Genomic DNA, 26,854 nt, shown 5'->3' with positions numbered 1-26,854 from the left:
ATCTAGACATCCCTTGTGCCTAGTCTCACCCTCCATCCCACCACGTTCCATTCCACCATGGCCTCATCTTACCCTTGTCTTAATCATGACTATTTTTTGGCCTTGACCATGGATTTCCCCATGCGCAGAAAAATGTGACAGACGTGGTTACAGCTTTCTACTGTAGGCTTAAGTATGTGATTTGTGAAAACAGTCCACCAAACTGGCATCCCAGTAAAATTAGGGGTACATGGAAAGTGTCAAGACATCGGGGTACAGATCATATTACTATCGTTACATACATATAGGACAGCCACCACACTCGCCCTTTTCCTGCAAATTCTGGAGAGCCTCAAAGATAAAGTCAGCAGATGTTAATCAGTTTTTATTTTTATTTTCTTTGTCTTCATTACAGTTGTTCATGTCTCTGTAAAAGCACCAGAGAGCACCAAGTTTATCTTCAAAAATGCTGGGGAGGTTTTTTTTTTCCTGGTTGAAGTAATAATAATTAAAAAAAAAAAAAAAGGTGAAAGTTCCTCAGAAAGTAGATGGAGTCCAGCACCAAGCATTTGAGTAATGTCCCTGGCCTGGTGTGGGGAGAGCATGGCTGACCCCTCTGGTTTGATTCACAGCAGTTCTTTCAACAGTTTATTTCTGTAACATGACCAAGCAGTGAGTGCCAGCTGGATTACAATCCCCTAGGAGCCAGAAAGATACCAACCTGACGGCACAGGAAAAATCGTGTTTATGGTTAAACTCTAGAAAGGTCCGAGTGAGTGAGGTTTTGAGTGAGGTTGCACCAAACAACAGAAGACTAAATCTGGTTTCTTTGTGTTGAGTATTACTAATCCTTGTTGGGGAAGGGGAGGGAAGTGGGGAGTTTGGCAAAAGCAATCTCTCCCTTCACAGTCTTTAATCTGTAGATTAGATTAAATATCACCACCACTATCCCATGTCTACCACAGGAAAAGAGTTGGGCTACTATTTTATAGCTGTCCTCTCCTGACCATTATTCCTTTACAAAAAAAATAAACCTGAAACCATATGACATTGCAAAACGTTTAATCGCAAAGGACACAAGGTGCTTCTTAGCTAATATTTACATATAAATTATCTGGGTAAAGTTCTGGCCAAAATAAATTAGTAAATAAAACTGTATTAACAGTTTGGTATTCTAAACATATTTAAATAATCATAATGAGCCAGAGACTCTTACTTGTCTACCAAAATAATGCTTCTTCCCTTTTCTCTCCGGTTAGCATAACCCCAATATTTAGCCAGGAATATTACTGCCCAGCCAAAAGACTATATTTCTCAGCCTCTTTTGTACCTGAGACCATGTAACTAAGGTCTGGTCAATGAAACATAAGAAGCAGGGTTGAGTGGGACTTCTGGGAAGTCTTCTTAAAAGGGAATGGTGTGTTCTTCCTTCCCCTTCCTCTATTCTGCTGCCAGAAACACGGATGTGGTGAGTGGAGATGCCGTCTCCATCTGGAACGTTAAAAGATATGGACAATGAGGGCCACATCCTATTAATGGTAATGGAATAGAAGAAGCCTGAGACCTTGATGACTTCATAGGGTCCCTGATGTTCTGCCTCCAGTCTTCTATAACATCTATCTTGTTTAAACCAATGGCATTTTAGGGTCTTAATAATATGCAGCTAAATTTAAATCTTAGGGATACAAGTCTTTACTTCTGCTATTCTGTGGCAGCCCTGCTTCTTAAATGTTTCACTCCATCTCTATTATCTCCCCGGTGGCTGTGGTCTCCCCGAGCCTCCTTATTCTCTCTACCACGTCGGTCACATACTCCCCTGGGTTCCAGACCCAGGAACACCTCCAAGCTCCTGAACTGACACTACTGAGCTCCCTGTCTCAGATAAATTGTCACTTTAGGGCAGGGAAGAAAAGGAGTTTGTTCATTAGGTAGACTACTTTGGCACAAGTTGCTTTTCAGTTTCCTGCCCTCCTGGAATTATCAAGATCGTAGGACAGACCAACGTTGTATAGGATTTTCTGGAAGAACTGTGGGAAGGGGTATTTAAAGAAAGAATTCTCTGGAATTGGAAGATGATATAGAGACTACAGGGGCCAGAGAGGAAGTAAATTGTTCAGAGTTTAGACAGTGGAGGTTTCTACCTCCTGTGCAGGGTCCTTGTTGGAGAGATTGCCTGAAATATTGTCAGATTCAAGCAGCTCCACAATGCTGTAGGGAGAGCAGTCCTCCAAGCCCAGCTTGCTGCAGAGCCAACCACAGAAGCCTTTCTCCATGTCCCGAGCAGCTTGCCACCATGCTCCCCAGGACCAGGAGAGTTGCACCACAGCGGCATAGAGGCCCAGGGAAGAGGCCATGGCCATGATGAGCACTGGATAGAAGAGAATAAGGCAGGGGCAATATGAAATCTTATGCCAGAAAGTCCTCTCCTCATTGTACACAAGGAAGATGTTATACCAAGTGATGGTGCCATAGTAGAAAGAGACAACAAAAGAGAGGACAAAAACCACAGGCAGGCAGACCAGTGTCCAGAGGACTACATGGGGCCCACGATCTGCTCCCACCTGGCAGACCTTTCTTCCTTCGGATCTTGTTTCCCTTGACAATTCTTTAGGCTTGGTCAACTCCTGCAGCTCCTTCTCTGTCAATGTGACATGGATGTCTACCATCTGACCCTTTTTCTTCCCCCGCGTGATGGTCCCAGTTAACGTGACATAGCGACTGTCCAAAGGCATGTTCCACATACCTACAGGGCACAAAGGGGGTGAAAGTTCAAGATCAGAAAAGGGAACATTTCATCACTGTTGTCCCCTGAGGTTGGTGCCGTGTATGCAAATATCTGTTTTCACAACATCTGGCACAGTGCTGGACAGAAGTCAGTGACTGACTGAAAAGGGCCTCCCTAAGAAAGGCAGCCACTGGTATTATGTCTCTCACAGTGAACTCGCACAGATCTGGCCGCTGATGAAATTGTGAAACAGGTTAAATTTGTTTTTCATGTCCTCTGTCTACCTTTCTGGGCCTCCATCTTGGCAGGATCTCCATGATATGGAGGGGTGTGAGGGACAACTTTCAACTTATCAAAACATCCACACCCTCATTTTATATTAAAGACACAATTTTATATTGATTTTACTTCTAGTTTACAAGTCCAGTGAAAATATTGTTCATGAATATCATCTATTGTTTGTGAAGATTATGTGTGGGCATTATACACCATATATATACTATATGTATGTAGGCATTCATACATACATAACCATACACATGTGCATGTATACATACATTCATATATATAACATGCACACACATTATGGAGCAAAGGCAAGAAACAAAGCCCCTGATGGGTAGCCCACCCCCCTTCTTCTCACGTCTATCTCTGTGCTCCCCTGAGAGAGGTTCTCCACACAGGCCTGTGGACTTCCTAGCTGGCATATTCAGACACTGTCCACTCACACACATGCCTACCGCCACCACGGCCAAACATCCATCCTTTGGCCACTCTGGAAGGGAATTTGGATATATTAAGGCAGGAAATTCCGTGGTCCTTGGCATGTGAAAAGGTGGTCTAGAACTTGGGTGTGTTGGGGTGGGACAGTATACATACTCTAGGCAGGTAGGTCCCCTGGTCCCTGTAAATTCTTGCCCCATGGTTAGAAAAGGGCCAGAGCCGAGCCATCTAAAGAGCAGGGCCCAGGATAGTGGCAGGGTCTCTGGCTGCCCAGACATAAAGGTTCTACTGTTCCCCAAACAACTAACACTTTCACAGTCTCTCTTACCTTAGTGAATGACACCACTGTCTATCCTCTCCAATGTTCATGTCAAAAACCCAGGAGTCATCACTGAGTCTTCTCTTTTCTGCACCACTACCTCCAGTCCTTCAGCAAGGTCTAAATTACACTCCGAATCCATCCACTCTTTACTAGCTATCTCTCTTGCTATAACCCTAGTCCAAGCCTCTGCATTCACACTATTGTGGCTGCAGTGCTACAGTAGTCTTCCATTAGCTTCCACTCTTTCCCCTTGCAATTCATTCTCCACAGAGAAGGCAGAGTGGTCTTTTTAAAAATATAAATGAGTCTCTCCTCTGCTTAAAAGTCTTCTATTGATTTCCCCCTGCACTTATAACGAGCTCCAAATTCCTTACTATGATCTACAAGGCCCAAACACTGACTACCGTTCAGACTTCCTGTCACCATTCTCTCTTTGTTGCCTACACACTGTTGTTGTTATATGCCATCAAGTAGATTCCGACTCACAGTGACCTTATAAGACAGAGTAGAGCTGCCCCGTAGGGTTTCCTAGGCTGTAATCTTTACGGAAACAGATCACCAGCTCTTTTGTGGATTGGCTGCTAAGTCTGAATCACCAACCTTTCAATTAGCAGCTGAGCACTTAACCATTGTGCCACCAGGGCTGCCTACACACTAGTCACACAGAAATCCATCCCATAAACAGGGCACAGGGAGACTCACCATCATCCACAGGATAGTCTAGGAAATCATCTCCCTCCTCCTCTTTAGGTCGCTCTCTGCCTTCCAATTCCTCTGGCTCCTCCTCCATTTTCTCATTATCTGACCGGTAGATGATGATAGATTCTGGGCGGGACTCTTTCTTTTTCTTTTTCCTGCGACCCATTGTGGATTCACCATTCAGGGCCAAGGCAGCAGCCACAGCCTTCCTCAGAGAGCCCTGGTGGGGGCTTGGGAGCTGGCTCTCGCCTTCTGCTGGTGCCAGCTCTTCCATCCCCGTTCTCACAGCAGGCTATGTTTTGGGAAAAGTTCAACTTGCTTCAGACAAACTCACAATCCACATATCATAGAGCTTTTTTCAGGATGGGGTTATGCAAAGATGTCCCAAGGATACAATCCACCTGAAAGAAGGGACATGAAAGCCATGAATAGGGAGCAAGTAGGGTGAGATGGAGAGGAGTTTGGGAAATGATCTTTTATTTGGCAGAAGCCTTCTCCTCCCTTCACTTCTCATAAAAGTTTATTTTGGGAGTGCCGTGGAAATACTTTTACAAGAATGGGTTGTTGTGAATAAATGTTATTCAACACATTTACAATTAGTTACAATAATATTTTTGTCATTTACACATATAATATTATGTGAACCATCAATCCAGTTGGGGGATGCAGAGTATAGGGAAGTTGGGTGAGGAAGCCCCCCAGAGGGATGGAAATTAAGCACATCTCTTAACTCCCACCAGAAGCAGAGAGTCCTGTGGCTGGGACCAAACTCCAGGCTTTGGGCTATCTATCGCATCGTACATTGCAACTACACCCAAATAGATGAATGCAACTTTGAGCAAGCCACCTGTTATGGATTGAATTGTGTCCTCCAAAAACATATGTTGTAAATCCTACTATACTTGTGATTATAACTCCATTTAGGAGTAGTTTCCTTTGTTATGTCAATGAGGCAGTATTAGTATAGTGTGTGTCTTAAATCAATATCAATATCTTGTTGTTGTTGTTAGGTGCCGTTGAGTCGGTTTGGAGTCATAGCGACCCTATGCACAACAGAATGAAACACTGCCCGGTCCTGAGCCATCCTTACTATCGTTATGCTTGAGCTCATTGTTGCAGCCACTGTGTCAATCCACCTCGTTGAGGGTCTTCCTCTTTTCTGCTGACCCTGTACTCTGCCAAGCATGATGTCCTTCTCCAGGGACTGATCCCTTCTGACAACAAATCAATATCTTATGAGATATAAAAGAGAAAACCGCAAGAAAGCAGAAATGGAGAAAGATAGATGCCACATCACATGAGATCTTGAAGGAACCAAGAAACAGAAGCTGCAAAGAGACAAGGACATTCCTTCAGAGCCAACAGAGAGAGAAAGGCTTCCACTAGAGCCGGCACCCTTTCAGACTTCTAGCCTCCTAAACTGTGAGAAAATAAATTTGTTTGTTAAAGCCACCCACTAAAAGTATTGATGTTACAGCAGCAATGGATAACGAAGATACCACCCAAGGGTGGTGCAGTTTCATCAGCCACCTTTGTATTGAGCAAAGGGCAACATCTCCTGGCTTCTTGTTGGCCCAAGATCTCAGAAAGTTGCTGGGATCTGTCCTATCATGTGCTGGGAGACCAAATGCAGGGGATGCACACTTTTTACTCTTTACCATCTGTTACGAATTGAGTAGTGTCCCCCCCCCTCAAAATGTGTGTCAACTTAGCTAGTCCATGATTCCCAGTATTGTGTGATTGTCCAATACTTTGTCAACTGATGTGATTTTCCTATGTGTTGTAAATCCTGTGTCTATGATGTTAATGAGATGGGATTAGTGGCAGTTATGTTAATAAGGCAAGACTCAATCTACAAGATTAGACTGTGTTTTAAGCCAATCTCTTTTGAGATATAAAAGAAAGAAACAAACAGAGAGACATGGGACCTCATGCCATGAAGAAACAAGAGCTAGGAGAATAGCCCATCCTTTGGACCCAGGGTCCCTGGGCTGAGAATCTCTTCAACCAGGGGAAGATTGATGACAAGGACATTTCCTCCAGAGCCAAGAGAGAGAGAAAGCCTTTCCCTGGAACTGAAGCCCTGAATTTGGACTTGTAGCTTACCAGACTGTGAGACAATAAATTCCTCTGTATTAGAGCCATCCACCTGTGGTATTTCTGTTATAGCAGCATTAGGTGACTAAGGTACCTTCCCCTGGAGCTGGTGCCCTACATTTGAACTTCTAGCCTACTAGACTGTAAGAGAATAAATTTCTCTTTGTTAAAGCCATCCACTTTTGCTATTTCTTTTATAGCAGCACCACATAATTAAGACAATCTTCCTCTCCTCTTTTTTTTTTTTTCCCAAGTAAAAAGAGGTGGGGAGAGATGAGAACCAGTATAACATGTTTTAAAGAAGACACTGATTGGTCTGTACACTTTTTTTTTTTAATATATTTTTATTGTGTTTTAAGTGGAAGTATACAAATCAAGTCAGTCTCTCATACAAAACCTTATACACACCTTGCTATACACTCCTAGTTGCTCTCTCCCTAATTAGACAACACAATCCTTCTTTCCATATTGTATTTCCATGTCCATTCAGCCAGCTTTTGTCCCCCTTGGTCTTCACATCTCCCCTCCAGACTGGGGCTACACACAGTCTCAGCTGTCTTCTTGATCCAAGAAGCCCACTCCTCACCAGCATCATTTTCTGTCCTATAGTCCAGTCCAATCCCTGTCTGAAGAGTTAGCTTTAGGAATGGTTCCTATCTTAGGCTAACAGAAGGTCAGGGGACCATGATCTCTGGGCTCCCTCCATTCTCAGTCAGACCATTGTCTGGTCTTTTTATGAGAATTTGAAGTCTGCATCTCACTGCTCCCCTGCTCCTTCAGGGATTCTCTGTTGTGCTCCCTGTCATGGCAGTCATCAGTTGTAGCCAGGCACCATCTAATTATTCTGGTCTCAGGCTGATGTAGTCTCTGATTTACATGTCCCATTCTGACTCTTGGGTTCATACTTACCTTGTGTCTTTGGTATTCTTCATTCTTCTTTGCTCCATGTGTGTTGAGACCAGTTGTTGCATCTTAGATGTCTGCTTGCTAGCATTTAAGAACCCAGATACCACTCTCCGTAATGGGATGCACAATATTTTCTTAATAGATTTTATTATGCCAATTGACCTAGATGTCCCCTGAAACCATGGTCCCCAAACCCCTACCCATGCTACGCTGACCTTTGAAGCATTTGGTTTATTCAGGAAACTTATTTGTTTTTGGTTTAGTCCAGTTATGCTGACCTCTCCTGTACTGTGTGTTGTCCATGCCTTCACCTAAATTAGTTCTTGTCTACTATCTAATTAGTGAATCACCCTCTCCCTCTCTCCCTCCCTCCTCCTCTGGTAACCATCAAAGAATATTTTCTTCTCTGTTTAAACTATTACTTGAGTTCTTATAATAAACACTTTCAATTTTATTGATTTTTTTTTTGATATTTGAAATTTTTAATGGTGTGGAAGGCTGGAGCGTCAACAATGACATTACAAAAAAATAGTTGTACCTGGGCCACAGTGTAGTTTGATAGACTTTGAACAAAATGAAGTCAAGTTGGAGGAAGTGGGTTTCATGTAAATATTCTCTGGTTTAGAACAGGTTTGTAGGGAAGAATGGTTCCAGTCCTGTGCCAACAGAAGGTTTGGGGACCATGACTGCCAGGATTCCTCTACTCTCAGTCAGACCATTAAGTATGGTCTTTTTATGAGAATTTGGGGTCTGCATCCCACTGATCTCCTGCTCCCTCAGGGGTTCTCTGTTGTGCTCCCTGTCAGGGCAGTCATCGGTTGTGGCCGGGTACCAACTAGTTCTTCTGGTCTCAGGATGATGTAGGTCTCTGGTTCCTGTGGCCCTTTCTGTCTCTTGGGCTCTTAGTTATCGTGTGACCTTGGTGTTCTTCATTCTCCTTTGATCCAGGTGGGTTGAGACCAATTGATGCATCTTAGATGGCCGCTCGTTAGCATTTAAGACCCCAGACGCCACATTTCAAAGTGGGATGCAGAATGTTTTCATAACAGAATTATTTTGCCAATTGACTTAGAAGTCCCCTTAAACCATGGTCCCCAAACCCCCACCCTTGCTCTGCTGACCTTTGAAGCATTCGTTTTATTCCGTAAACTTCTTTGCTTTTGGTCCAGTCCAGTTGAGCTGACCTTCCATGTATTGAGTATTGTCCTTCCCTTCACCTAAAGCAGTTCTTATCTACTAACTAATCAGTAAAAAACCCTCTCCCACCCTCCCTCCCTCCCTGCCTTGTAACCACAAAAGTATGTGTTCTTCTCAGTTTATACTATTTCTCAAAATCTTATAATAGAGGTCTTATACAATATTTGTCCTTTTGCCTCTGACTAATTTCGCTCAGCATAATGCCTTCCAGGTTCTTCCATGTTATGAAATGTTTCACAGATTCGTCACTGTTCTTTATCGATGCGTAGTATTCCATTGTGTGAATATACCACAATTTATTTATCCATTCATCCGTTGATGGACACCTTGGTTGCTTCCAGCTTTTTGCTATTGTAAACAGAGCTGCAATAAACATGGGTGTAAAAATATCTGTTTGTGTGAAGGCTCTTATTTCTCTAGGGTATATTCCGAGGAGTGGGATTTCTGGGTTGTATGGTAGTTCTATTTCTAACTGTTTAAGATAATGCCAGATAGATTTCCAAAGTGGTCGTACCATTTTACATTCCCACCAGCAGTGTATAACAGTTCCAATCTCTCTGCAGTCTCTCCAACATTTATTATTTTGTGTCTTTTGGATTAATGCCAGCCTTGTTGGAGTGAGATGGAATCTCATTGTAGTTTTAATTTGCATTTCTCTAATGGCTAATGATCGAGAGCATTTTCTCAGGTATCTGTTAGCTGCCTGAATATCTTCTTTAGTGAAGTGCATGTTCATGTCCATTGCCCACTTCTTGATTGGGTTGTTTGTCTTTTTGTGGTTGAGTTTTGACAGAATCATATAGATTTTAGAGATCAGGCGCTGGTCGGAGATGTCATAGCTGAAAATTCTTTCCCAATCTGTAGGTGGTCTTTTTACTCTTTTGGTGAAGTCTTTAGATGAGCATAGGTGTTTGATTTTTAGGAGCTCCCAGTTATCTGGTTTCTCTTCGTCATTTTTGGTAATGTTTTGTATTCTGTTTATGCCTTGTATTAGGGCTCCTAAGGTTGTCCCTATTTTTTCTTCCATGATCTTTATCGTTTTAGTCTTTATGTTTAGGTCTTTGATCCACCTGGAGTTAGTTTTTGTGCATGGTGTGAGGTATGGCTCCTGTTTCATTTTTTTGCAAATGGATATCCAGTTATGCCAGCACCATTTGTTAAAAAGACTATCTTTCCCCAATTAACTGACACTGGGCCTTTGTCAAATATCAGCTGCTCATATGTGGATGGATTTATATCTGGGTTCTCAATTCTGTTCCGTTGGTCTATGTGTCTGTTGTTGTACCAGTACCAGGCTGTTTTGACTACTGTGGCTGTATAATAGGTTCTCAAATCAGGTAGAGTGAGGCCTTCCACTTTGTTCTTCTTTTTCAGTAATGCTTTGCTTATCCAAGGCTTCTTTCCCTTCCACATGAAGTTGGTGATTTGTTTCTCTATCACATTAAAAAATGACATTGGAATTTGGATCGGAAGTGCATTGTATGTATAGATGGCTTTTGGTAGAATAGACATTTTTACTATGTTAAGTCTTCCTATCCATGAGCAAGGTATGTTTTTCCACTTAAGTATGTCCTTTTGAATTTCTTGTAGTAGTACTTTGTAGTTTTTTTTGTATAGGTCTTCTACATCTTTGGTAAGATTTCTTCCTAAGTATTTTATCTTCTTGGGAGCTACTGTGAATGGTATCGATTTGGTTATTTCCTCTTCGATGTTCTTCTTGTTGATGTAGAGGAATCCAAATGATTTTTGTATGTTTATCTTATAACCTGAGACTCTGCCAAACTCTTCTATTAGTTTCAGTAGTTTTCTGGAGGATTCCTTAGGGTTTTCTGTGTATAACATCATGTCATCTGCAAATAGAGATAATTTTACTTCCTCCTTGCCAATCCAGATGCCCTTTATTTCTTTGTCTAGCCTAATTGCTCTGGCTAGGACCTCTAGCACAATGTTGAATAAGAGTGGTGATAAAGGGCACCCTTGTCTGGTTCCCGTTCTCAAGGGAAATGCTTTCAGGCTCTCTCCATTTAGAGTGATGTTGGCTGTTGGCTTTGTATACATGCCCTTTATTATGTTGAGGAATTTTCCTTCGATTCCTATTTTTGTGAGAGTTTTTATCATAAAGGGGTGTTGGACTTTGTCAAATGCCTTTTCTGCATCAATTGATAAGATCATGTGGTTTTTGTCTTTTGTTTTATTTATATGGTGGATTACATTAATGGCTTTTCTAATATTAAACCAGCCTTGCATACCTGGTATAAATCCCACTTGGTCATGATGGATTAATTTTTTGATATGTTGTTGAATTCTATTGGCTAGACTTTTGTTGACGATTTTTGCATCTATGTTCATGAGGGATATAGGTCTGTAATTTTCTTTTTTTGTGATGTCTTTACCTGGTTTTGGTATCAGGGAGATGGTGGCTTCATAGAATGAGTTGGGTAGTATTCCGTCATTTTCTATGCTTTGAAATACCTTTAGTAGTAGTGGTGTTAACTCTTCTCTGAAAGTTTGGTAGAACTCTGCAGTAAAGACATCCGGGCCAGGGCTTTTTTTTGTTGGGAGTTTTTCGATTACTGTTGCAATCTCTTTTTTTGTTATGGGTCTGTTTGGTTGTTCTACTTCTGATTGTGTTAGTTGACCGTAGGTAGTTTTTCCCAGGAATTCATCCGTTTCTTCTAGGTTTTCAAATTTGTTAGAGTACAAATTTTTCGTACTAATCTTATATGATTCTTTTAATTTCAGTTGGGTCTGTTGTGATGTGGCCCTTCTCGTTTCTTATTCGGGTTATTTGTTTCCTTTCCTGTATTTCTTTAGTCAGTCTGGCTAATGGTTTATCAATTTTGTTAATTTTTTTCGAAGAACCAGCTTTTAACTTTGTTAATTCTTTTAATTGTTTTTCTGTTCTCTAATTCATTTAGTTCAGCTCTAATTTTTATTATTTGTTTTCTTCTGGTGCCTGAGGGTTTCTTTTGTTGCTCTCTTTCTATTTGTTCAAGTTGTAGGGATAATTCTTTGATTTTGGCCCTTTCATCTTTTTGCATGTGTGCATTTGTTGATATAAATTGGCCCCTGAGCACTGCTTTCGCTGTGTCCCAAAGGTTCCGATAAGAAGTGTTTTCATTCTCATTGGACTCTATGAATTTCTTTATTCCATCCTTAATGTCTTCTCTAATCCAGTCTGTTTTTAGCAGGGTGTTGTTAAGTTTCCAAGTGTTTGATTTGTTTTCCCTGCTTTTCCTGTTATTGATTTCCACTTTTATGGCCTTAGGGTCAGAGAAGATGGTTTGTAGTATTTCAATGTTTTGGATTCTGCTAAGGGTTACTTTATGACCTAATATGTGGTCTATTCTAGAGAGTGTTCCATGTGCACTAGAAAACAAAGTATACTTGGCTGCTGTTGGGTGGAGTGTTCTGTATATGTCTATAGGTCAAGTTGGTTGATTGTGGCATTTAGATCTTCCGTGTCTTTATTGAGCTTCTTTCTGGATGTCCTGTCCTTCACCGAAAGTGGTGTGTTCAGTCTACTACTATTATTATGGAGCTATCTCACTTTTCAATGCTAAGTTTGTTTTATGTATCTTGCAGCCCTGTCATTGGGTGCATAAACATTTAATATGGTTATAACTTCTTGGTATATTGTCCCTTTAATCATTATATAGTGTCCTTCCTTACCCTTTGTGATGGATTCAAATTTAAAGTCTACTTTGTCAGAAATTAATATTGCCACTCCTGCTCTTTTTCGATTGTTGTTTGCTTGATATATTTTTTCTATCCTTTGAGTATTAGTTTGTTTGTGTCTCTAAGTCTAAGGTGTGTCTTTTCTAGGCAGCATACAGATGGATTGTGTTTTTTAATCCATTTTGACACACTCTGTCTCTTTATTGGTGCATTTAGTCCATTTATGTTCAGCGTAATTATGGATAGGTATGAATTTAGTGCTATCATTTTGATGTCTTTTTTTGTGTGTTGTTGACAGTTTCTTTTTCCCACTTAATTTTATATGCTGATTAGGTTATCTTTATATATCATCCTTTCCTCATATTCGTTGTTGTTTATTTTGTTTCTGCTGAGTCTCCATTTTTTTCTTTTATTTATTTTGATACGTAGGATAGTTTGTCTCCGTTGTGGTTACCTTATTATTTTTCTAAATTTAAACCTAACTTTTATTTCTTTGTAACACCGTACCTTCCTCTCTGTATGGAAGATCTATGATTACATTTCTTAGTTCCTCTTTATTATTTTAATGTTGTCTTCTTTTATATAATAACATTGTTATCCAGTTTTGAGTTTTTTTTTTTTTTAATCTTGCTTTGTTTTTTTGATTTCCCTGTCTGGGCTGACTTATGATTGCTCTACCCAGTGTTCTAGTCTTGGGTTGATACCTGATATTATGGATTTTCTAACGAAAGAATTCCCTTTAGTATTTCTGGTAGTTTTGGTTTGGTTTTTACGAATTCCCTAAACTCTTGTTTATCTGGCAATGTCCTAATTTCACCTTCATATTTAAGAGATAGTTTTGCTAGATATATGATTCTTGGCTGGCAATTTTTTTCCTTCAATTTTTTAAATAAGTCATCCCATTGCCTTCTTGCCTGCATGGTTTTTGCCAGATAGTCCAAGCTTATTCTTATTGGCTCTCCTTTGTAGGTGACTTTTTGTTTATCCCTGGCTGCTCTTAAAATTCTCTCTTTATCTTTGGTTTTGGCAAGTTTGATTATAACATGTCTTGGTGACTTTCTTTTACCATCTACCTTATGTGGAGTTTGATGAGCATCTTGGAGAGATATCTTCTCATCTTTCACAACATCAGGGAAGTTTTCTGCCAAGAAATCTTCAACAATTCTTTCTGTATTTTCTGTTATCCCTCCCTGTTTTGGTACTGCAATCACTCATAGGTTATTTCTCTTGATAGAGTTCCACATGATTCTTAAAGTTTCTTCATTGTTTAAAATTCTTCTTCAAATATATTTTTCTTCAAATATATCAGTGCCAAGTGATTTATCTTCAAGTTCAGAAATTCTGGCTTCTACTTGCTCAATTCTGCTCCTCTGACTTTCTATTGAGTTGTCTACTTCCATAATTTTATTGTTAATCTTTTGAATTTCTGATTGCTGTCTGTCTATGGATTTTTCCAGCTTATTAAATTTTTCATTATGTTCCTGAATAATCTTTTTAATTTTTCAATTGCTTTATCTGTGTGTTCCTTGGCTTGTTCTGTGTATTGCCTCATTTCCTTCCTGATGTCTTGAAGGGTTCTGTATACTAAACTTTTGTATTCTGCCTCTGGTAATTCCAGGAATGCACTTTCATCTAGAAGACCCCTGGATTCTTTGTTTTGAGAGCTTGTTGAGGTGATCATGGTCTGTTTCTTTATGTGACTTGATATTGACTGATGTCTCTGAGACATCTGTAAGTTATTGTATTAGTTTATGCTTGCTTACTGTGTTGTAGCTTCTTGCTTTGTTTTGTTTTGATATGCCCAAATAGGTTGCTTGAGTGAGATAGCTTATTTTCACCTTTGGAGCTCTGATATCCTGTCCCCAGATGGCTAGAGCTGTTATTAGGTATATCAGTCTAGGAGTCCATTCACTTTTCTTGTATGAATTCAGCTCAGGTGTGAGGTAGCTGATCATCAAGTGTGTAGTACAGGCTCTGTCCTACAGTCTGAGAGGGGCAGGGGTGATTGGTGTATACACCGGTATCTGATTGCAGCAAGGAGTCACGCTCTGAACAAGGCAGGGGGCTGAGAACTGATCCCCGAGTGTCTCTGAGGAAAGCGTGTCTCTGTTCCCTACAGCGCGCAGGTGGGTGGGTTCTGCAGATGGACCATGGGCACCTAATGTTTTTGGTTGTTAGGACTGGGAGGTAACAGTTATCCTTGGACCCCTTTCACAGGTGGCTGGGTGACCTGAGTCGAGCTACCAGTCCTTAGGCCCCTGATGTGGGTTGGTGAGGACACTGTTTAATAGGCAATATCAACATCAAACACCCACCTGTCCACCGCACAGGTGAAACGGTTGGAGTCTGCCAACAAGGGCCTATTCTCCTGAAATAGGCCCACACAGGTCCATGCAGAAGGAAGAGGTGCTCAAAGTCTACGGAGCATTTATGCCTGGACAGGAGCTGCTTCTCTCCTGAGCTCCCCCAGTTAGTGTAGCTGGCAAATTATCTTTTCCCCCAAATGCAAATTTTTTCCTTCTCCAAGGCCGGGAGGATGGCTCTAGGTGCTCAACAGGGCCTATCTCAGGCTCAGGGAATTCAGTTGTTGAAGGTGGCTTCCGGGTGGGGGTTAGGGTGCGTGGTAAAATATACGCAAGTACTTAGCTTTTGCCAAGAGCGCCATTCTTCTCTAGTTCGGGAGGTGTGAGTAGGCTGGGTGGCTAGCTGCTGCTCTGAGGAAACTGTGGCCGAACACTAGTACCAGCCCATCGCCACCACTCCAGGAATGGTGCCTGGGGGCTCCTCATTATTCAGGTCCGGTAACTCCTCTCTGCTTCTGAATGGTCTCTTCCTGCCCCTGCTCCTCAGTTCGGTTTCTAAGCTTGCCTTTGATGCTCAGGGGTCCTAGCTTGTCTTAAATATACTTGTTTCATTTGTATTTTCGGGTCTTTGTTGTCAAGAGGGCTCGCTGGAAGCATCCGTCTATTCCGCCACCTTGGCTCCACCTCGATCATGATATTTTTGACCTCCTTGTCCAAAGGGCAGGACCCATTGCCCAGCTATGGTGCAGCAGGGTAGGTTGAGCTGAAGGGGAGGGAGTGGCACATAGTAGGGCTGACAGGGCAAGCCAGGAATCAATGCTGGCCAGGTTCTGGTAGGCTGTGCCTGTGCTGCATGGGGGTGTGATGTTCAATGGATGGTGCAGGTAGGCAGGAAGGGGGGGAGGTTGTGATGTGTGGAGCTAATACGGGTATGGGAAAGAGGAGAGAGAGGAGAGACAGGAGCCAAAAACAAACAAAAAGAGTGTTAAGGAGCTTGCCACTGAAGTGGAGAGATGAGAAACTAAGAAATGGATTAAAAAGGAAAAGGAAAAAGAAAAGAAAAAGAGATACAGAAAAAAATAACTAGGTAAAAATTTGGAAAAAAAGAGAAAGAAAAGAAAAGCCCCCAGGGTTTCTACCACGCAACTGTGAAGACCAGGAAAGTAGCTCCCAAGCTGTGGAGGATAGCCTGGCTAGAGCGGGTATAGATGTCACACAGCACCAGGTTTTCAGGAGACAGGAAAAGAAGGTAAGTATAGAGAGATGAGAACTGAGAAATGAAGAAACACAGAAAGGAAAAAACAGAGAAAAAAGGAAAAAGAAATGTCCCCAGGGATCCAACTGATGCGGCTGTGCACATTGGGGAAATCGTTCCTAATCCATGCAGTGCAGCCCGGCTAGAAAAGCTCCCAAGCGTCAAAAGAAAAAGAAAACAAACAAACCAAACAAAACAGAAGAAAGCAAAACAAAGCAAAAAAAAAAAAAAAAAAAGAAAGAAAAAAGCCCTGAGGATCCCACCAGCTTGGTGTCACAGGCTGGGGGAGTGGTTCACCAGTTGAGCGGCACTTCACAGCCTTACAAGCAGCAGCAAAGATGGCACATGGAGCCAGGTGTTTGAGAGAAAGTAGGGGGCGGTGGTGGGAGTCATGGAAGAAAGAAATGGAAAAAAGCAACATGAGCAACAGACAAATGGCATTCAGGGAGCTGGCCTGTGGGGTGGGTGAATCCAAGTGGCCCAGAACCACAGCAATTGGCTCCCAGGCAAGACACTTTAGCTGGTGGGAATTTGAGGAGCCCAACGGTGGGGGGAAGAAGGGTGGGAGTTAGGAAAGGGTATTTTTTTTTATTTTATATATATATATATAGCTGGTTACTGGGTGCTCTGCCTCCTGCTGGGAACTTCATGAAGCTGCTTTCCTGTACTCTCTGTCTGCCAATTTCCAGTGTGGGTGGGGTGAATCCAAGCGGCAGGGATGCTGAACTTCCCGGCCAGCTGAGCCACCGCTGCCAGCCAGGAAGCGTGGAGGTAGAACAGCAGGTAGAGGATGGGGGCTGGGAAAGTGTGAATCGCTGGTTACCAGGTGCTCTGTCTCCTGATGGGAGCTCCATGAAGCTGCTTTCTTGTGTTCCCTTCCGCCAATCTCTGACAGGAGTCCAAGATGGCAAATCCATGCTGTATTAGTGATAGGTGACCTCCTCACGTATCTTTCCTCACTCTCTGTTCTCTGTCAGTTTCTTATTCTATTTGGTGCTTGGCTGAGTTCTTTAACTCTTCATATGACACTTTTGGCTCCAGGGTTGATTTTTGTCTCTGTTTTACTTAGTTTTTTGGGTCTTTGCTGTGGAGTGACAGTGTGGTGCTTCTGTCTATGGTAACACATTGGCCAGAAGCTCACAGATGTAAAATTTTGCTGAAGATACTTCGAAAATGGTTGTATCAGTACATGAACTGGGAACTGCCAGAAATTCAAGCCAGGTTCAGAAGATGTGGAATGAGGGATATTACTGCTGTTGTCAGATGGATGTTGGCTAAAAGCAGAGAATACCAGAAAGATGTTTACCTATGTAAAAGCATTTGGCTGTGTGGATCATAACAAATTATGGGAAACATTGTGAAGAATGGAGATTCCAGAACACTTAAAATGCTCTTGAGGAACCTGTACTTAGACCAAGAGGCAGTTGTTCAAACAGAACAAGGGGGTACTGGGTGATTTAAAATCAGGAAATGTGTGTGTTAGGGTTGTATCCTTTCACCATACTCATTCAATCTGTATGGTGAGCAAATAATCCAAGAAGATGGACTTTGAAGAAGAACGTGGCACCAGGATTGGTGGAAGACTCAACAACCAGATATGCAGATAACACAACCTTGATTGCTGAAAGTGAAGAGGACTTGAAGCACTTATTGATGAAGATCAAAGACCACATTAGCAAATGAAGGCCCTGAAAACTTGACTCCATCCACATCATAACGTTCAACTCTACTTTGAAGATGCAACTCTTCCCAGTCGTATTTTGCGAGGCTCATCTTGCAGGACTATATCAGACAATGTTCTGCTGCTATTCATAAGGGTTTCACTAGCCAATTTTTTCAGAAGTAGACTGCCAGGTCCTTCTTCCTAGTCGGTCTTAGTCTGGAAACTCAGCTGAAACCTGTCCATCAAGGGTGACCCTGCTGGTATTTGAAATTCTGGTGGCAAAACTGCCAGTATCACAGCAACACACAAACACCACAGTATGACAAACTGACAGACACATGGTGGGCAAAGGTTTGGTTTTTGGTTTTCTAAGGACCAGAGTTTCAGAGCTGGGAGAAGGTAAGTCTTCTTGGATGAACCCATCTCTTGTATCCCTGATCCTAATCAGTTTCTAAGTTCCGTCAACCACTCCTATGAAATCTGTTCATTTTTCTACTTCCACCACATACTAGAATACAGCGCTCACTGCAGTTGCCTCCAAGCTGGCTTCTCTATTTCAAAATTCTTCCTATACCATTTTAAATGCTGATTAAAAATAAGAGCACCATTTTCACTACTACTTTTACTTCCAGTAGCCATCACTATCTTGCCATTTCTAACTAGCCTGGAGTTTGAAGGTTTTCCATATTCACACCCCCTTCTAGGGCTCAGTAATATTTTTTCCCCTTGCCTTTCCCCCAACCACACTAGTCAATGCATCTACTTATGTTGGTTCCTGTCTTAGTCATCTGGTGCTGCCATAACAAAAATACCACAAGTGGATGGCTTTAACAAAGAAAAATTTACGTTTTCACAGTCTAGTAGGTTATGAGTCCAAATTCAGGGGGTTGGTTCCAGGGGACAGCTTTCTCTCTCTATCAGCTCTGCAGGAAGGTCCTTGTCCTCGATCTTCCCCTGGCCGAGGACTTCTCAGGTACAGGTACCCCGTGTCCAAAGGACATGCTCTGCTCCCGGTGCTGCTTTCTCAGTGCCATGAGGTCCCCAACTCTCTGCTTGCTTCCCTTTCCTTTTATCTCTTGAGAGTTAAAAGGTGGTGCAGGCCACACCCCAAGGAAACTCCCTTTACCTTGACTTAGGGAGGTGACCTGAGTAAAGGTGGTGTTACAATCCCACCCTAATCCTCTCAACATAAAAGTACAATCACAAAATGGAGGACAACCACACAATACATACAACTTAACTGAGTTGATACAAACATTTTTGGGGGCACATAATTCAATCCACGACAGTTCCTTCACTGTTAAGGACTGAATTATGTCAGCCAAAATTTTGTGTTGGAATCCTGTCCCCACCACCTGTGGACGTAATCCCATTTGAGAATAGGGTTTTCTTTGTTATGTTAATGAGGTCATACAAATGTAGGGTGTGTCTAAACCAAGGAACCCTGTGGTGCAGTGGTTAAGTGCTTGGCTGCTAACCAAAAGGTCAGTGGTTTGAACCCACCAGTTGCTCTGCAGGAGAAAGATTTGGCAGACTGCTTCCCTAAATATTACAGCCTTGGAAACCCTATGGGCAGTTCTACTCTGTTCTGTAGGGTCACTATGAGTCACAATCAACCCAATGGCAACAGGTTTATGAGTGTCTAAACCTGCTACTCACATTTGAGGTGTAAAAACAACAGATTAGGCACAGAAAAGCAAGTACGAATGGGGAAAAGACAGATGCCACAGGGAGGTCTCCAAAAAACTTTGAGATGAGTGCTAGAGAAGCTGAGACAAGGATTTCCCCCCAGAGCAGACTCAGAGAGCCTTTTCCTAGGGCAAGAATCCTGAATTCGAACTTCTAGCTTTCTAAACTGTGAAAAAAATAAATTTCTGTTCATTAAAGCCACCTACTGTTACAGCAGTACTAGGAAACTAAGACATTCATCTTCTTCACTCTCCTTCACCTCTTTCAAGTCTGGCTCCAGACTGAGTCACTCACCCACGTCCCCTTCTGTGATTACCCAAGCCCACACATGACTCTTCTCTAACCCCAACCTTGTTGCAGGAGTGTGGTGAGATTTAAATAAGTTTGCAAGTGTAAAATGCCTAGTACGTGAGTGACACTTCATAAAAACTAGTTTCCGTAGCATTTGTCCCATACTCTCTTTGTGTTTAACTCTGTAGCATTTCATTTCATCTTATTTTGATCATAGATGGTTTCATAAGCATTCATGCATTGCCCCAGGAAGATTAGAAACTGTTTGGGATCAGGAACTGTCTTACGCAACTTAGCTTGCTAAGGGGAGGAGTCCAGGGCTAGTCATGTAGCAGATACTCAGTACATACTTGTGAAGCAAATAACAGAGGAGAAGGAAAATACTATTTAGAAATTTGATATGAACAACTGGTAAAAGGGGAAGGCTTGATTCTCTTCCCCACGTTTTATACACTTTATTGTGTTGTTCTATTTGATCTGAGAAGCAGGTTCTGAATATCTCATCTTCCTTTTAGATTTAACAAGAGCAAAGGTAAAATACATTACTTTATTAACAGAATTAAGCAAAGAGGAAAAACTTTGTACTTTTCTCTAAAGTTAAGCTTTGTCCTCCCTCTGACTTTACCCCATACCAAAGATTATTGGCAAATGTGAAACTGCAAAGCAATAACCTCGATTAATAATTAGCTCTAGGTTTTTTGGTCATCCTGGAAAAACAGGACACTCAGACTCCAGAGCTCAGAGACAACAGTCAATATCAAGTCACATAAAGAAACAGGCCATGATCACCTCAACAGGCTCTCAAAACAAAGAATCCAGGGGTTTTTTAGATGAAAGTGCTTTCCTGGAATTACCAGAGGCAGAATACAAAAGTTTAATACACAGAACCCTTCAAGACATCAGGAAGGAAATGAGACAATACGCAGAACAAGCCAAGGAACACACAGATAAAGCAACTGAACAAATCAGAAAGATTATTCAGGAACATAATGAAAAGTTTAATAAGCTGGAAAAATCCATAGACAGACAGCAATCAGACTCCGGAGTTCATGTTTAGAAAAACTGGTTTTAAGGTTTGAAGGGAACACTCCAAATGATTCTTAAATTCATCCATTGCCTTTTCCCATCTCCACTGCTACTACTTCAGTCTAAGAGGCCATCACCTTGTATCTATGGTTCTAAAAAACGCACCCGATCCTCTGGCTTCTGCTCTTGCTGCCTTTCAATCTATTCTCTGCTCAGCTGCCAGAAAGACCTTTTAAACACTCAAGTAAAATCATGCCATTCTCTGCTTAAAACCCTCCAGTGGCTCCCCATTGGTAAAACATGAAACATGAACTTTTCACGTGGTCTAAGGACCTGCATAAGGAGCCCTGGTGGTGCAGTAGTGTCTTAGCTATCTAGTGCTGCTATAACAGAAATACGACAAGTGGATGGCTTTAACAAACAGATATTTTCTCACAGTTTAGGAGTCTAGAAGCCTGAATTCAGGGTACCAGCTCCAGGGTTAGGCTTTCTTTTTCTGTCAGCTCTGGGGGAAGATCCTTGTCACCAATTTTCCCCTGGTCTAGGAATTTCTCAGCACAGGGACCCCAGGTCCAAGGGACAAGCTCTGCTCCTGGTTCTGTTTCTTGGTAGTAGGAGGTCCCTCTCCTCTCTGCTTCTCTCTTTTACATCTCAAAAGAGATTGACTCATAAGATGTAACCTAATCCTATAGATTGAATCCTGACTCCTTAACATAACTGCCTCTACCCCTGACTCATTAACATCATAGAGGTTAGGATTTACAACATACTGGATAAATACATCAGATCACAAAGTGGAGGACAGCTACACAACACTGGGAATCATGGCCTAGCCAAGTTGACATACATTTTTGGGGGACACAATTTAATCGATAACAAGTGGTTAAAGTGCTCAGCTGCTAACCAAAAGGTCGGTGTTTTCCACCCACCACGCGCTCCTCGGGAGAAAGATGTGGCAGTCTGCTTCCATAAAGATTATGGCCTTGGAAACCCTAAGGGGCAGTTCTGCGCTGTCCTATATGTTCATTATGAGTTAGAATCGATTCAATGGCAATGGGAAAGGACCTGCATGATCAGCCCCTTCCCACCTGTCCATACCCATGAGGCAGCACCACCTCCCTTGTGCCTGTATGCCTGTCACGCTGGCTGCCTGGGCATTCCTGAGAGCACCAATACTTTCCCGTTTGAGGCCTTTCTAAATGCTGTCTACCTTGGGTGGCTCCACTCCCACCCCTTCACGTGGCTCCCTCTTTCATACCCACCAGGTCTCAGGTCCAGTGTCACCTCCTTCTAGGTCTTCCTTCCCAACCTAAAGAAGTCTCCATGCTTGCCTCTCATTCTTCTTTATCACAACAGCCTGTTTCCTATAAAAGGCTTACCAACATTTTTAATTATTTGTTCTTTTACTTATTTACTTTCTTTCACCTCTACTAGACTATAAGTTCTGAGTTAGCAGGGTATCTAAGGGTCATAGTCTTGGGGGTTCCTCCTACCTCTGTCATACCAGTGACCTCTGGTCTTTTTTTTTTTATGAATTTAAATTTTGTTCTACGTTTTTTTCCTGCTCTGTCTGGGACCCTCTATTATGATCCCTGTCAGAGCTGTTGGTGGTAGCTGGGCGCTATCTAGTTCTTCTGGGCTCAGGTGGAAGTTGTGGTTCATGTGGTCCATTAGTCCTCTGGACTAATATTTTCCTTGTGTCTTTGGTTTTCTTCATTCTCCTTTGCTCTGGATGGGATGGGACCAATGGATGTATCTTAGATGGCCTCATGCAAGTCTTTAAGACTCCAGATGCTACTCACCAAAGTAGGATGTAGAAAATTTTCTTTATGAACTATGTTATGCCAATTGACCTAGATGTCCCCTACAAATATGGTCCCCAGCCCTTAGCCCCAGTAACTCACTCAGTCCTTCAAGGTACTGCCAACCTTTTGACTAGTAGCAGAGCACTTAACCATCTGTGTCACCCAGGGACTCTGTCATGGTAATACACAGATGCATTATTATTAACTCCAGACTATCTGAAACCCTAACCTCTAGACATTTGTCAGTTCAGCTTACTGAACTGGGAAGGTTTGTGAATAGGAGCTTAAACACCGATCTCTATCTCCATGTGTCCCCACTTCTTCACCTGCTCCCAGGTGGCCACTGGTATAAACCTGATTCTGTGCTTTGTCTAATCCCATCCAGATACTCATAGAACTTAATGGACTTGGTGGGTGGAAGAGTCAGGAAACTTTGAAGCCTCTGCCCTTATGTTCATTGCAAGGAAACGAGTATCATAAATGGATGAAGTATGGCTGGAATAAGCTCATAAATGGCAATGACACCAAGCCCCAGCATCTGGACACAATGAGGAGTTGTAAGGGCTATGGTAAACAAAGAGCTCAGATCTCCTTGAAACAGGCAGTTACTGTTCCCACCAAGCCCACTGTTCAGCTAACTGCTTTCATAGAGAAATGCAGGCCCTTTTAGTATGGGTTGTCTAAAATGTCATGTGAAATCTCCTGATTTTTAATTGCTGCAATTAGTACAAATTTAAATAGATTACCATGTGGACTATTTTCCACCTCTGTCTTTCAAAGCTTCCAGATTAGGGTTCCCTACTCCGGTGGGTTAAGAACAATCAGGAATTGGCTTTTTGCACTTTTACCCACATTGACACAACTCTCTCTGAACTACTGGGGCTGGGAGGATGAAGTATCATAATTTACAATTTAGTTTATTCCTATAAAGTTAATTTCAAATTCACTACAAGTGAACTATGCCTTGCCTCAGTCCTGCTGTGCTTTCAGCTCTTCTCTAATTTGTGTATCTGTCTCACCAGGCCCATACCTGACTCTCCCAATTGTTATGCCATCATTACATGCATGCGGCCAACTAGGAAATAAAATGTTGACCATTTTACCACTGAGAGTTACCATTAGCCCTCTCAGAGAGACAGTCTCACCACTGTAAAGATCGAAAAGAATCTGGTTAAGATGGGTGTCAAGTGATTGGAACCATGATGGAGCACCTTAAAACTCCCAGGCTCCAGCAGTTGCTGTGAACTCACTCCGAGCAAGGTCAGGCTGCAGCCTCTTCCTTCGTGGTCTCATGAGCTTGAGCAGCATGTCTCTTGTCATTGCCTAACCTACCTGGTCCTGAAAGGCTCTCACACTGAGGCAGGTGAGCGCCTGTTGGTCAACTCTCCCGTGAGCAGAATAAGAGGAAATTCGGGAGCAGGTGACTATCTACAGAGGAAATACTTCCTGATGGTGTGGGAAACTGGTTACAAGGAGCTTGAGCTCCTCCTTACTGTGAGCACTGTAAGAGCTGATCGTCACTATCTGACGTGTTGTTTATTGTCCTACCCTCTCTCGTTCTCCTTTCCCACTCCCACTAAATAAAAATTCATTGCCCTGCAGTCAATTCCGATTCATAGCAACCCTACAGGACAGAGTACAACCGCCCCACAGGGTTTCCGAGGCTGTAACCTTTATGAGGCAGGCTGCCACATCTTTCTCCTGCAGAGCAACTGGTGGGTTTGAACCACTGACATTTTGGTTAGCAGTCGAGCATTTAACCTCTGTGCCATTAGAACAGTACCTGACACATGGCAGTTACTCAGTAATTATTGGCTAAATGTTGTAAACTGCTAAGAGTCTTATCAACATGAGCTGCCTCAGGAGCGACCTTACTTTAAGGTAAAGCAGGACCAAGATGCCTCACTGACATTCCTTTAGTGCTGGAGTCTGTGAGTTTAGACTCTGAGAATCCAACAGGACCCTGTCAGCCTGAGAAAGCAGCTGCTTTGTTAGAGGGCGTGTGTGGTGAGGATAAAGTTACCAGGCAGATGGGGTGGAGGATGGGTGCGAAGCTGAGTGAGCAGCAAGAGGATCTCAAAAGACGAAGGAAGTCCCTGCTGATGGCTGTGACTAAGGGAGAATGTGGAAGGATCATCGCGGTGCCTTTTTCCCTCCCCCCGCCCCCGGACAAAGGGGGCAGTGATGCAGAGCACCAGGAAGAGAAATTCAGCCAAAGGGGTGGCCAGTGCAGCACAGGTGGTTCCCCTGAGGAGAGACTGGACAACCAGAAGCAGAGCTAAAACTGGGAGACAAAGCACCTCCGAGCAGCGGAGCTAGTGCTGTGCCTCTGGCCTTCTGGGATTAGAAGCCTTTCAAACCCTTACTCTCCTTATTTTTAAACAAAGATCTCCAGAAGAGACCCCGTATTTCTCCTAATCACAGGCTCCACGTGAATTGTGAAGAAGAGCTTTCTGACTGTGAACCGTGACCCTGTATCTTGCAATTTCCTTGGAGCTGGAGAATGGCTCCATGTCATCTCTTCAGGAGACAGAACTGGCTCACAGCCCACAGTCACTTCACTGGATGATGTTTGAATCCCTTTCTCAGATCACTCAGCAGCCACAGAGGCTGTGGTATTGCCAGGCCCACACTGGGTGACATCCAGCAGACCTCAGAATCCATAGGTCCAGAGCAGGTCACAAACCACATTAAATTATATCTTCGATAAAGTCATCTTTGAAAGGAGTTTAAAGTCCGACCCCCCCCGCCATCCAAGAAAAAAAGCTTGGAATTTTCTGGAATAAGATACCCCTCAGAACTTTTCCTCCTAAAAACTACTTTGTCTTTAGGATCAAAGCACCAGAAATTACACTTTTTTGCAACAATACTTTGAATTTTCCTATTTAAATTCGTTTTTTTTTTTTTAGGAGGTGATGGTGTTATAATTTTTTCATTTGGCTGTAACTACACTGCTGGTCTAGGCAGCAGAGGTAAGTGGATCCTTTAAATCTATTTAGCAAATGAAAAGTGGAAGAGATGTCTTCTCTTCTTTAACGAGTGTAAACTGGAATCTCACTTTCTTTATTTTGCTTACCTTTGCGTGTTATCAGGAGGGACCAATCTCTGGAGAATGACATCATGCTTGGTAAAGTAGAGGGTCAGTAAAAAAGAGGAAGACCCTCAAAGAGATGGATTGACATAGCAGCTGTAACAATGGGCTCAAACATATCTGTTATTGTGAGGATGGTGCAGAATGGGGCAACATTCTGTTATGTTATACGTGAACTCGACTGCAACTAATAACAAGCTAGAATCTATCAGCAAGAAAGAGAGAAGGGGAAGAGTTTCTAAAAAGAGGTCACACAGGGACAAGGGGATGAAGGGAGAAGGAAGAAGTATAGCTTGTGAGGAAGAACTGCACCCTTGTTGGGGGTTGGGACTGAGTGGAGGAAGTGGTCTCTGATCCCACACTAAACAGCCTGATTTCCGATTCCCTTTGTGAATCTTAGGCAGTGAGCCCAACAAAAGAATGGTGGTATTTGTTTTGAAATTATTTTAATACTTTACAGAGAAGATGCAGCACTCAGTTTAGCAACCGACTTAGAGACAGCATCCTGCCTGGACTTTTAAGAACACTGCACCTGTCACAGCCCCTGGATCCACCAAGTTTTTAGGTGAAGACTCACCGAGCCAGTCCAGGTGCAATTTTACTCAGGTGGGTTGAGCAAGATGAACAATAGGGACGAGAATCTGAATAATAAATGACTGTTATTTGGCACCAAAACCGGAGAGAAATTTCACCCATCCACCGCAGGCTCCTACAGAAGGAATGAACAGGGCCCCGAACCCACATCTACAGATGCATTCTTGCGGGAAGCATGCACCCTTCAAGGAAAGATCGTATTTGGACTCATCAATTGTTATCGGCCCAGGTAAAGATTCCGACTGATAAAGGTCGCTTCTTCCCTTCATTCCTGGGTGGGGAGAGGGAGATGAAGTGGAGGTCGGCATGAGTTTATTTTACATATCGTTTATTATCTTAGCTCTGTGGACAACCGCAATCGCAGCCCCCACTCCCATCCCCGGGCTCACACCGACAGGATGAATGCGTCTGGAAGCCGGATTTCTTCCCCCTCAGCTAAGCCTGCCCGTCTTCTCCTTCCCCGCCAGATGCACACAGCAGCTGGGCCCCTGCAGCGCCCGATGTCCGCAGCGCGGGCGCAGCAAGGCCTCCAGAACCGCAGCTTCTCTTTTCCTAGACGCACTGGGGATTGAAATTTAATAACCGCGAGAGCCACAGCAACGAGGATTGAATTTTCTAAACAGCACGCCCCCACTTTTTTTGTTTTCATCCACCCCGCCCCGCCCAGTGGCGTTGAAATTAAACAAAAACGAACCAGAAGCCTCACCCACACGTGCCCGGGGACGGCAGCTGACGCACCTCGCAAAGCGGTCAGAGAGCGGCTGTCGGGAAGCAATGCGGTCCTGAGAAGATCCCGTGCCGCGGCCTAGGA

The 26,854-nt window shown here is 42.9% G+C and overlaps 1 protein-coding gene across 6 annotated transcripts; it reads right to left on the bottom strand.

The window, feature by feature from the left end:
* Window positions 1-396: 396 nt before the first annotated feature.
* Window positions 397-26,854, bottom strand: TMEM169 (transmembrane protein 169). Of its 6 annotated transcripts, none has more exons than XM_049888106.1 (4): window positions 26,738-26,854; window positions 4,452-4,849; window positions 2,121-2,722; window positions 397-1,470 (listed from the first exon to the last, which is right to left on the bottom strand). In XM_049888106.1, the coding sequence occupies exons 2-4, from the start codon at window positions 4,720-4,722 to the stop codon at window positions 1,420-1,422; spliced, it is 924 nt and encodes a 307-aa protein (XP_049744063.1). In that variant the 5' UTR covers window positions 4,723-4,849; window positions 26,738-26,854; the 3' UTR covers window positions 397-1,419. The 6 variants fall into 6 exon arrangements, with proteins under 6 accessions (XP_049744063.1, XP_049744064.1, XP_049744065.1 ...); XM_049888107.1 differs by having other exon boundaries at window positions 26,750-26,854; XM_049888108.1 differs by having other exon boundaries at window positions 26,754-26,854.

The sequence above is a fragment of the Elephas maximus genome, chromosome 6 (assembly GCF_024166365.1).
Source record: "Elephas maximus indicus isolate mEleMax1 chromosome 6, mEleMax1 primary haplotype, whole genome shotgun sequence".
In the NCBI taxonomy this organism is placed as follows: Eukaryota; Metazoa; Chordata; class Mammalia; order Proboscidea; family Elephantidae; genus Elephas; species Elephas maximus.
The sequence above is the reverse complement of the archived record's forward strand: the minus strand, read 5'-3'. Positions and strand labels throughout refer to the sequence as shown.